This window comes from Artibeus jamaicensis, unplaced genomic scaffold, assembly GCF_021234435.1.
Source record: "Artibeus jamaicensis isolate MK-2021 breed Jamaican fruit bat unplaced genomic scaffold, CSHL_Jam_final contig_3176, whole genome shotgun sequence".
NCBI lineage: Eukaryota > Metazoa > Chordata > Mammalia > Chiroptera > Phyllostomidae > Artibeus > Artibeus jamaicensis.
The window spans coordinates 7692581-7704956 of NW_026521740.1; the positions used below are offsets into that span (position 1 = coordinate 7692581).

General features: G+C 38.1%; 1 protein-coding gene across 2 annotated transcripts in view; it reads right to left on the minus strand.

Moving 5' to 3' along the window:
• Positions 1 to 12376, minus strand: part of PPIL4 (peptidylprolyl isomerase like 4) — a 29241-nt gene that overhangs the window by 16387 nt on the left and 478 nt on the right. Inside the window, exons 2-9 of one of the 2 annotated variants that reach the window (XM_037156847.2) lie at positions 7497 to 7564; positions 7344 to 7408; positions 6525 to 6654; positions 5746 to 5888; positions 5163 to 5259; positions 4276 to 4392; positions 3105 to 3229; positions 1453 to 1519 (exon numbers count right to left, since the gene is read on the minus strand). In XM_037156847.2, coding sequence (XP_037012742.2) covers positions 1453 to 1519; positions 3105 to 3229; positions 4276 to 4392; positions 5163 to 5259; positions 5746 to 5888; positions 6525 to 6654; positions 7344 to 7408; positions 7497 to 7564 — 812 coding nt within the window. The remainder of the gene's footprint in view (positions 1 to 1452; positions 1520 to 3104; positions 3230 to 4275; positions 4393 to 5162; positions 5260 to 5745; positions 5889 to 6524; positions 6655 to 7343; positions 7409 to 7496; positions 7565 to 12376) is intronic. The other variant, XM_037156848.2, reaches the window with a different exon arrangement.

Genomic DNA, 12376 nt, shown 5'->3' on the forward strand with positions numbered 1-12376 from the left:
GATGGTTCACATGGACGTACTACTGACTCTGGTGACTCGCCGAGCCATTTACTCACAAGCTACACATTTTCTGTATGTAGTTGACTCTTCAGTTTAAAAACTTTTGGTTCAGATTATCCAAAACATACAGAACTTGTCACACATGGAAAAAATACAGACTAAATGATGAGCACTTACAAAGAGGCTACTGGCCGTGAGATTTACAAAGCAGAATGATGTAGCTTAGCCTGATTTTCAAGAAATAATAAAGATCACAAAAGATCCACCTCAAAAACTGAAACAGTAAATCATGAAAAAGAACTCGTAGATTCTTTAAAGTTGAACTGAGCTGCATATTCATGGGAAACGAATATTCATGCAGAAGACTGAGAAATATAGGCAGTCTATGTGCTATAAAAGGCATGAAATTGTATTTGTGAGCAAATAAATAACGTATCCCACAGTGTCAACAACAGATGACACTGGCAGGCCTACAAGCGGTACCCTAGCAAACCAAAGGCGGAGATCTCCTTCCTGCTAGCACAGGGGCACCCTGCAGACACCGTTTCTGGACCCCTGACAGTATCAAGGTCAAATCTGGTAGGTGTCTGTCTTCCCAACCCTCCTTTATTCCTCTTGTAGTCCTAGGACTTATCACACTGAAATGTAAGAGGCATTCAATGAATGCTTTAGAATCACTATAACTTAGACTGAGCTGCAATTGGACACACATCTGTCCAAAGCTGCATAAACTAGCACAGTGGTAAAAAGCAATGTGAGTAGAGTCAGATATATATGAAGTTCAGATCCCAGCTACGGCATTCACAAAGTGCATGATTTTAAATAAACCACCACTATGCATCTCAGTTAACTTACTTGGAGAAGGAGGATGGTACCTACCTCATAGAGTAAAGAGGAAATGCATGCCAAGTAGCATAATGCCTAGACAGTTACTTGAGTAGCATAACCTATCATTATTACTTTAGACCCAGAAGGGACCATCTAATCCAACACTCAAGTTTCGTTTATAAGGAAGTTAACACCTGGAACGAAGAGCTCTAAACTGCCAAATGCCACATACAAGCTGTTCAGTGACAAAGCTTGGATTAACAGCTAGAACTTAATACCCAGTCCAGTTCTCTTTCTTTACTCAATCATATATATTTATCCACATAGCACTAAAAAACATTTACAAAATGGGAAGGACTTTGCCTAAAACTTTATAAAGCTTTAAAGATAAATGAATGCAGACTGTACCTGAACCTAATGTAAAGGTACATATATTAACATCAAAAGATGCTAAATTTATCCCCTGCTTGAACATAATAAAGTTATTTTTCTTTGGTACCTAAAGAAAGGGCACAGTAATTTTCTAATCTGAGACACTAGAAAAAGTTCTGTGACTTGTCATATTTTAAAACCATATAAGAAGAAGAAGAATATCAAACTTAATAGATCTATATCATGACCTACCTTTTCAAATTCAATAAAAGCATAACAGAGGGATTCTCCTGTCTTCCAGTCTCGAATAACTTCACAACTGAAAGTTTGCAAAAAGTGACTTTATGAAAAAGGATTCACTCTTACTCTTCAAAAGTGAACAAAAAATAAGACAGTTATTAAAAGGCACAGTTAAATTCTGAGAACTATTTTTTCAAATTTCTTCCATAACAATTAAAAAATAAAGTTCACCAGCCCCCTAATTACAGATCTAATTCCACTCTAAGTCCTATGTAGACCTACAATTCTAAATTCCCAGCCCTGGCTGGTGTAGCTCAGTAGATTAGCACAGGCTATGAACCAAAGGGTCACTGGTTTGAATCCCAGTCAGGGCACATTCCTGGGTTGCAGGCCAGGTCCCTGGTGAGGGGTGCCCAAGAGGCAACCACACACGAATGTTTCTCTACCCATCTTTCTCCCTCCCTTCCCCTCTTTCTATAAATACATAAATAAATAAACAAATAAATAAATAAATAAAATTCCCAAAGAATTGAAGGAAGAGTAAGATAAAAATATTTAATTTTCCTGTGGCAAATGCAAACTATTGCTACAAAAATTTTTAAATCATAATTCACTTCTAGTTCCCAAATGCAGATAAATTATAGCGTATAATGCTACTGTTAGAATAATGTATGCACATTTATACATCTATACACATTAAGTAAGTTTATAAGCCTTGGAGGTTTTGAATTTTAGTATAAGCCAAGCTCACATTTAACGCCACAAGTACACTATTCTGCAGAACACATCCGTCCTAACAAGCACGTGACAGGAACAAGGAGGTGGGGCTGACACCAGCCGCTTGTCCCTTCCCTTCTGTATCCTAGTCTCACTTTACATTCAATGAGACAGGAAAGTAACCACATTACAGCCTATGTTCAGCTGTCATGGTATTTACATGCCCATTAAGACGTAAATATTGAACAATGACCTCACCAAAGTTACCACAACCAGAGCAGGAGGAGGGAAGAATGAACCTGGAAGGTTAGTGATAAAGGTAAAATCCTCACCTTCCCTATCAGATAGTCAGGATGGAAAACTTCTAAACAAATATGATATTTTGCAAATGGGTGAAGGAGTAAAGTTGGGTAATTGTTTATAGAAAGATTTTTCTTTCAACAAGAAGAATCAAGGAGAAAAAATATGAAATAGAATTCTAAACATTAAATAATATTTTTAATTAAGTATTCCCCTTTCTCACAGAAATATTAGCTTTGTAGACTTTTGCAGTAATAATGTAGAGGAAATTAGTCAAAAGAAAAATTCGGGAAAATGTAAATTCAAATTACTTTTGATATAGATGCTGGCAAATCTAAGAAGAACATAAATGAGATAAATATTTTCAATATTAACAAAGGTTATTGAGAATACGACATTGAGAACTAGACTTAAACTATTCCATTCACCTCCTGTGAAGATGTGTTGGAAGTGGGAGAATCATTCAACTATATACGCATATGTACATGTACATATTTTTATACATACTTACGCACATATGCATATTTTTCTTCCCTACAGTCACCAGTACAAAATTCACCTCGAGTTCATAGATTCACCAGACACGTCAGAAAACCACAAATTAATATCTAGTTTTCCTAAAACTTTTCACTAATTCTAGAGATTACCTTCTTATTGGCCCAAATCTTGAGAATATTATCTCCAGATCCTCATCTGTGGTCACTGGATTCAATTTACACACAAACAGCACATTTTCTGGAGGTTTAATATCTGCATCAGGTAGGTCTCCCACCTAAATTATAAATACACAAAAATATCAATCAATTCCTTTATTTAATTTCCATTCTAAATATGCTATCAAATGTTCCCCAAATGACTTCATATTACTAGTAATATAGTGGAGTGTTTTACTTATTTTTATTTTTTAAAGATTTTATTTTTTTTAGAGAGGGGAAAGCAGGAAGGGGGAAATTTCAATGTGTGGCTGCCTCTCAGGTGCCCCCACTGGGGACCTGGCCTGCAACCCAGGCATGTGCCCTGACTGGGAATCGAACTGGTGACCCCTTGGTTTGCAGCCCTTGCTCAATCCACTGAGCTACACCGGCCAGGGTGGGAAGGAGTGTTTTAGAGTGCTCAATTCTACTCAGGTTTATTTAGTCCTGTAACTACTATTCTATTATTCAATTTCAATACTTAAGTTGTACAAAAATTACTCATTGATATACATAAAATTTCTTCCAAGAAACACTCTTTTAAAATGATGAGTAACCCTGGCTGATGTGGCTAAGTGGATTGAGTGCCGGCCTGAGAACCAAAGAGTTGCCCGTTCAATTGCAGTCAGAGCACATGCCTGGGTTTGGGACCACATCCCCAGTAGGGGGCGCTCAAGAGGCAATCACACATTGATGTGTCTCCCCCTCTCTTCCTCCCTACCTTCTCTCTAAAAATAAATAAATAAAACCTTTAAAAATAACTTTAAGATTTTTTAATTAAAAATAAAAATGATGAGTACAGCAATAGATCCACTTAATATTTGTAAGTTGAATATCTACTTTCCATTCTGACAAAAGGGACTTGGAATCAAGGGACTTGATTCTCAAGGGACTTGATTCCAAGTCATTATATTAATAATGGAATCAGGTTTATTTACTTTCACATGTGTTATTATGTTATATAATATTTAATAAAAAAATTAAAAAATTAAAAAAAATTTTTGGCTAAATTTTTATGTTTTAAGATTATCAAAAAGCCAGGAATAGACAAACTAACAGTAAGTATGTATAAATATATTGCTGAATAACTAAATATATTGTTGAATAACAAAGATAATTATCTCACCATTTCTAATAGAATAGCTTGAGTTTTGGCCTCTTTCTCTGCCTTTATCTCTTCTATTTCTTCAGCTGATCTTCCTTTGAAATCATCAATTTCTTCATCTGCTCCTATTCGACCACTCTGTAAGGCATAAGGTATTCAAGTATATATTTAAAGAACAGAAAAATCTTTTAAAAATGGGATATTTTGCTTTATTCTTAGTTCTATCAAATGTGTTGGAATGACTTCATTTGTTTCACAGATGTGACATTCACAAACCTCTGAAAATTAAATTAATTTTACATCAGCCAGACCAGTCTTCTTATTTATTGTTAAATCAAAATACACAGTTATACAGGAACTTTCTGGTACCCAACTAAGTGCTGAATGCAGAAGATAAACAATTTTAGAAATTAAGCACCAAATCCAATTATAAAGATAAATTTAACTTTAAAAAGTCTCATAAGCAGAAATATTCTTCAAAATATAAGGGAAAAGTCTGCATTATTCCACAGAAATTTCTGGGGTCCAGCTTGGCTTCAGAATATTGTCCAAGTGAAAAATTCCCTTAAAAGATGATAGTTTAATTTAGCCTAAAAAACAAGTTAAACATTCCTACTTAGAGTTAGGAGATAAGAAAAACATTCTCCCGAAGTATCCCTATCAGCTTCCAGAGTAAGGCTCCTCTGGTAGAACCAAAAATGAAGGAAGGACGCTATACTGGGAAATAAAAAAACAGCTAGAAAAATTAGCATCTCCATAGAAAAGAAAAAGAACTCTAAACTTATGCTAGAATAATTAATCAAGCAAAATATTCATTCCAAAGAAATAAGTTTTAATAGGCTAAAAAGCAAAAGCTTTGCAAAGCATTAATAAGCGTATACATTCAAACACAAAAGGACTCAACTTACATCCAGTTGTTCCCTAGTCGGTTCTGGTGACCGATCAGGAATTAATAAATCCGGAGGGTCATCAAATGGATCATCTAAAATCACTGTATGATTAATCCTTACAAAATAAATCCATGTCAAATGTTACATATACATTATTTCAGAATCTATATTTTACTTTTTATAAATATTATTATGTATCTCTAAAGACAAAAGCCATAAGCTCCTAAATTTTATTGCACAAGGATGTTATTAGACTGTCACAATTAGTGTCACTGTTTTTGATTGTTTGGTATTTATTACTCTGCATTACTCTAAAATAACATAAAGTCTAAATCTCAGTAGTTTTGCCACATCTCTCAATAATCTGCATTTAAAAAAAAACTAAATTAAAGGCTCAATAATTCCTTCCAACATAGGCAATTATAAATAATCAGTACAAGTTTAAAAACATAAAAGTTCTTTTTCATTACAAAGATTCTTATAGTCTTGTACTAATTCACATTTTGGAATGACCCACAGGAAGTTTTACACATGCCACCACCACTACCCTGTCAAACACCACAATATCCTGATACACTCAGACAGTAAATTGGAAGCACACCTGATATCTTGATATGGTACAAAATCCTTGTCAACGAAGGTCTCGTTGATTTTCTTAATTATGTCCATGCCTTCTGTCACCTCACCAAACACTGTATGAACACCATCAAGGTAATCTAGGTTATCTCCTGTGGTAATAAGAAACTATAAAGAAAAACCAAGAACACAAATACACTCATGTATATAATTCAAACTGAAATTAGCTACAGACTGACAAAAAATACACAACATTAAGACTCTCACTGCATAGACTCTTACCCACTTGTTACTAGTGCAATAGTAAGTAAAAGTACAAAGCTTAACACAAAATGTCAACACACACAGATGCTCCGATTGTTAAAAATACTTGGACAAAGCAAGGCTCAGTTTCCGCACAAGGAAACTGTGAGAAAGGAGACCCATCCACCCCAAGTGGGGTTCCGGTGAACACTAAACAAGACAATGAATGACAAGTGCTCCACGTGACCTGCGTTGAACTAAGTAACAAATACAAAAAGGTCAAGGGGCACGGTGTGAACAGTGATGATCTGTGAAAGGTGGGATTGGGGGTAAGGTTACTTTCTTCGTTGCACTTTTCAGTGTTTTCTAAATTCCTCACAAATTTTGCACTTAAAAATTTTTTTTGTGATGTCACATAATTTTTCTTATATTGAAACGAGTGTAATTTTTTTCTTCCAAAAACGTCTTCAATTGAAAATTTCCCCTTACTGGATAATTTCCGAAGATAACTTTGTGGGACCACCCCAGCCCTTCCTTTCAAAGCAAAGTGTATCTTCTCACCCACTTCCTAACCTGAGATCCATGCTGATCACTGCCATTGTTCACCATGGACACGGTGCCTTTCTTCTTGTGCTTAATTCTTGGCACTTTTTCTACATCGAAAAACCTTGCTTGATCGCCATACAGCTGACTGAAAATATATACAATAAGGTAACACAATGTGAGTATTCTCAACACGAAATACAGAAGTACTAGTAACATGTAGGGCTACCGTTTCTTTATAGAAATACCAGTATGATTCAAAATATTCCTCTATTATGCTGTAGGCATTTAGGGAACTTGGAAAAAATCTAATCTGAAGCATATTGTAAAATGTAGATTGAGCCCTGGCTGGGTGGCCTAGTTGGTTGGAATGTTGTTCTGTATATCAGAAAAGGTTGTGGGTTTGATTCCCAGTCAGGGCACATACCTAGGTTGCACGTTTAATAGGGGAGGCAAGTGATCGATGTTTGTCTTTCTCTATACTCCCCTTTCCTCTCTCAAAAATCAATAAAAAACATATCCTTGGGTGAGGATTTTTCTTAAAATTTTTGTTTATTTATTTTTTAGAGAGGGGAAGGTTAGAGAAAAAGAGAGGGAGAGAAACATCAAAGTGTGCCTGCCTCTTGCATGGCCCCTACTGGGGACCTGGCCCACAGCCCAGGCATGTGCCCTGTCTGGGAATCGAACTGGTGACCTTTTAGTTCACAGGCCAGCACTCAACCACTGAGCCACACCAGCCAAGGTGGGTATTTTTTTTTTAATGTAGGTTGAAATATGCTAGCTAACACTGTAAAGAGGTAATTCTATTTTTACTCATTTAAAAATAAAAGAACTTACCCAAAAACAGACTCTCCTCCACGGCCAGTCCCTGTAGGATCCCCAGTTTGTATGATAAAATCCCTCTGTAATACATAGCAGACTTTATCAATTCACAGAATTTGCTAGGTGGTTCCAATAACAAAGGACATTGACTAACATCCACCAACTCACCTGTACATTGTGAATAAGGCAATAATTGTAATATTTTATCTTGCATAACTTCAGAAAATTCAAGCAAGCTGAAAGAAAATAAATAACGAATTTATCACAGTAGTTCACAAATACATTTTTAAGTTAAAGCACAGTTAGTATAATTTAATTTCTAAATTACCACGCAAAAGCTCCCCAAAGTGGACATAGGTCTAAAGCCATAAAAAAAGGCAGTGAGTCTAAAAAAGGGCAATAAATTTTTAATTATCTTTTTTTTCTTTAGATTTCTCTGGCATCTGAGCTAATGGAGGAAACTGACACTTATCGGAGATAAGCAATTATTTATTGATTGAGTCTTTAGAGATTTTATTTACTTTTAGAGAGAAAGAAAAGAAGGGAGAAAGTGAGGGAGAGAAACATCAAGGTGTGGTTGTCTTTCACATGCCCGCAACTGGAGACCTGGCCTGCAGCCCAGGCATGTGCCCGAGATTGGGAATCTAACTGGTGACCTTTAGGTTTTGCAGGTGTGGCTCAATCCACTGAGCCACACCAGCCAGAGCTGATTGATTGATTTTATAAGAAAAAAAAAGAAAAATTACTGACAATACTGGCCATGTCTGAAAATACCATTTCTGCCCCTCAAATAGTAAAATGGTAAAACGTGGGTTAAAAAACACCCCAAGAGTTCAAAAAAGAGATTGTCTCTAACTGGAGAAATTAGAAGACGCGCTGAAGGCTTTTAAAAGAACTGGATTGGCAAAACAGACAACATGTATCAATATAATGTCACATGGTACAAATACCACAGATAAATGTACAGAAGATATACAACTCTGGAGGAAAATACTGACAATTACGAGATGCAGCACATGTATGGGGGTAGCGGGTAAATGGGAAATCTCTATCTTCTCCTTGGTTTAGCTATGAACCTTAAACTGCTCAAAAAAGTAAAGTCTTCCTGGCTGCTGTAGCTCAGTGGATTGAGTGCGGGCCCGTGAACCAGAGTATGGCAGTTTGGTTCCCAGTCAGGGCACATGTCTGGGTTGCAGGCCAGTTCCCAGCAAGGAATGTACAAGAGGCAACCATACACTGATATTTCTCTCCCTCTCTCCTTCCCTTCCCCTCTAAAGATAAATAAATAAATTTTTAAAAAACTTTAAACGTAAAGTCTTAATTTTTTAAAAGGGAGGGAGAGAACCTATAGATTAAGAGATTTAAGAGATATATCAGCCAATATAAGCTATATGGCACTTGCTTGGAACCTAATTTAAATGACCAAATACTTTTTAAATGATTATAAGACATTAAGAAAATACAAATTATACTAAGAAAATTTGCTAATTTTTTCAGATGTGATATTATTTTGTGGTTATGTAGTCTTCTTTAAAGTATCTTTTAAGACACAAATTGATGTACTTAGAGATTAAATAAATCCCATGTTAAGAATTTACTACCAAAAAATCCAGTGCACATGGGAATATAAATGAAACAATATTAGTTGTATGTTGACAGCTACTAAATGAAACTGGTCATCAACACAAGGGTTCACTGGCATGACTCTACTTTCTGATATGTCTTACGTTTTCTATAATGAGAAATAAGAAAGGAAGAAAGAGAGGAAGGGAAGGAGGAAGGAAAATAAATCTGGATATGTTTACTATGGATTAGCAAGTAGTTATAGATATAAGTAGATAGCCAATCACAAATACATACAAACAGGGTGGGCTTATGTTTTTAGTGTTCTAAGGGAACTGCAAAAGCCATACTTGTCCATCTGTATCTGTAAATAGGTGGGTAACCCTATCCCCCCTTTAGTTAGTTCCTCACAGCCTGGGGAAAGAGACCTTCTATTTGTCAGGTGCTGCTCCACATAATGAGGGGCAAACAAACTAGAGGACAGCAAAACCAAAGGATGATAAATATACATCCCTGTAACATCCTTTGAACCTCTGGATCCCGCCATCCCTACAGCCACACTTTCCCCGTAACATGAGACAATCAATTACTTTCTTTCGGCCAGTTTGAGTTGAGTTTCTACCACTTGCACAAAATGTCTTAATGCAATGATTTATATGGATCAATCAATAACATGAACTTCCAGTGTGTGCCCTCGAAGTGCCAGGCGTTGTACAAGGCACTCAGGATACAGCGATAGACTATTAAAGCACAGGCTCTCTTGGAATCTATATTCTTTTTTTTTTTAATTGATTATGCCATTACATTTGCTCTATTCCCACCCTGCATACCCCTCCCCCCCATTTCCCCCTTTAGTTCATGAACACGTGTCTCAACTTCTTTAGATTCTGTATTTCCCCTACTATTCTTACCTTCCCCCCTATCTATTTTCTATCTACTGTCTATGCTACTTACTTTCTGTACCTTCTCCCCCCTTCTCCTCCTCCCACTCCCCTGTTGCTAACCCTCCATGAGATCTTCATTTCTATGGTTCTGCTCCTGATCTAGCTGTCCTCTTAGTTTGCTTTTGTTTTAGGTGTGGTTGTTAATAACTGTGAGTTTGCTGTTCTTTCACTGTTCATCTTTTTTATCTTCTTTTTCTTAGGTAAGTCCCTTTAACATTTCATAAGGGCTTGGTGATGATGAACTCCTTGAATTTGGTCTATCTGAGAAGCACTTTATCTGTCCTTCCATTCTAAATGAAAACTTTGCTGGGTAGAGCAATCTTGGTTGTAGGTCTTTGGTTTTCATGACTTGGAATACCTCTTTCCAGCCCCTTCTTGCCTGTAAGGTCTCTTTTGAGAAATCAACTGACAGTATGATGGGAAGTCCTTGGTAGGTGACTGTCCCCTTAGCTCTTGCTGCTACTAGGATTCTCTCCTTCATTTTAATCTTGGCTAATGTAATGATGATGTGCCTTGGTGTGTTCCTTCTTGGGTCCAACTTCTTTGGGACTCTCTGAGCTTCCTGGATTTCCTGGAAGTCTATTTCCTTTGCCAGATTAGGGAAATTTTCCCTTATTATTTGTTCAAATAAGTTTTCCACTGGTGGCTGTGCCTTTCCCCCTTCTGGTACCCCTATAATTCGGATGTTGGAACGTTTAAAGATGTCCTGGAGGTTCCTAAGCTTCTCCTCATTTTTCTGAATTCTTATTTCTTCATTCTTTTCTGTTTGATCATTTTTTTCTTCCTTCTGGTCCATTCCCTTGATTTGAGTCCCAATTTTCTTTCCATTACTATTGGTTTCCTTTGTATTACCATTCATTTCAATTAGTTTAGCTTCCATACGTTTCTCTAATTTGTGACTAAAATCAACCAGTTCTGTAAGGATCCTGATAACCAGTGTTTTGAACTGTGCATCTGAAAGACTGGCTATTTCTTCATCACTTAGATCTATTGGTTCTGGGGCTCTGAGTTGTCCTAGAGCCATTTTTGGTCTATTCGTGCTGTTAAGTAAGCGGAGCGAAGCCTTAGTTGTTTACCAGGACAGGGCGACCCAGGTCGCTGGTTTGTGAGGCTGTGTGTGGAGGCGTGGTCAGAGAGGGAGCAATGGCGGTCCTCTCCGCTAGCCCATCCAGTCACAACACTCGCCCTGATCTTGTTTATCCGGAATTGTGAGAGCCTGCGCAGCTTCCCTTCTCACTGGTTTCTCTGCATGCAGATGCGCAGATGCGCGCCACGGACCGCAGACAGCCCGCCGCACCTCTTCCCTGTGCGCTCCCGTAGCTAGCTCGCGATCAGCGCCTTCGGCTGCTTGCACGCACCACCCGGGAATTTTTTCTTGCTAACCTGCTCTGCTGCTGGTTTCGCTTCTCTTACCGGTTTAGCTGAGCATTTAGATATCTTTGGGCTCCGTATTGTCTATTTTCCGTGTGGCTTGGTTGTGATTGTTGTTAAAAATAGTTGTTCTCAGATTTGGTTGTGCACAGAGGCAAGGTGGTTCCTCCACCTACGTCTCCATCTTGGCCGGAATTTATATTCTTGAGAGGGGACAAGACTTGCAAATAATTCCAGGACCACAGACCAATGTTTCAACAAAACGTGTTGTGTGATTTATAAAAGATCTGAGACAGCGGAAGAAACAGATCAAACTCTGCTTAGAGACAATGGAGAGACACAGTGGATACCATGCTTGCCCTGAGATATGAATAATAAGCAAGAAGTCTGCCAAAAGGACACCAGTGGGGAGAAACGTGGGGAAGAGGCAACAGTATGTGAAAGGCACAGGTGTGTGGTTGAGTAGTTAGTGGTGGGGGTGGGGGTAGCAGGGGGCACTCCTACAACATCGCGGCTTGTTTCATCCTCTTTGGTAGACTCTGCATTTCATGGGGGCAGGACCCCAATTGTAACTGATCTCTCTTGGCCTCCAGATTGTTCCTATTCTGATGCATTATCCGTAGTGCTGCCTATTATCTTCCTAAAACAAGTATGCTACGCCTCAGTGCTGTTTCTTAAAACCTTCAAAACCTCTGGTCACCGGTAGAGCACACAAGACTATTCACGATCTAACATACACAACCAGACTAGCAGCTGCCATCCATGTCAGATACCATTCCTTCAAGTCACGCCAAACTACGTGCTGTTTCCAGAAAATTCCAAGCGAACTCAAAGAAAACCCTCAATTCCACTCATCTTTGATAGAGCACGTACAAGGGTTCTGCATTCTTGGCGCGCTTCAACTGCCCGCCCCCAGCCAGGAAGAATTACTCCCTCTTCTAGTTTCCATAGCAACTTAGACATTCTTCCTCTACAACACTTAAAAAGTTAAATGGGTTCCAGCGCAGATTTCCCTCAATGGAAAATTAGATCCTCAAGGACTAGGTGTCTATCCCACGACTTGGCAAAGTCTTGTACAGTCGTCGATCGCTGAGTGTGTGCCCAGGTTCCGTGCACACCCCCGCAGAGCCCTCCATCCAGGTGGGACGCCCACACTCACTGACCCAAGCA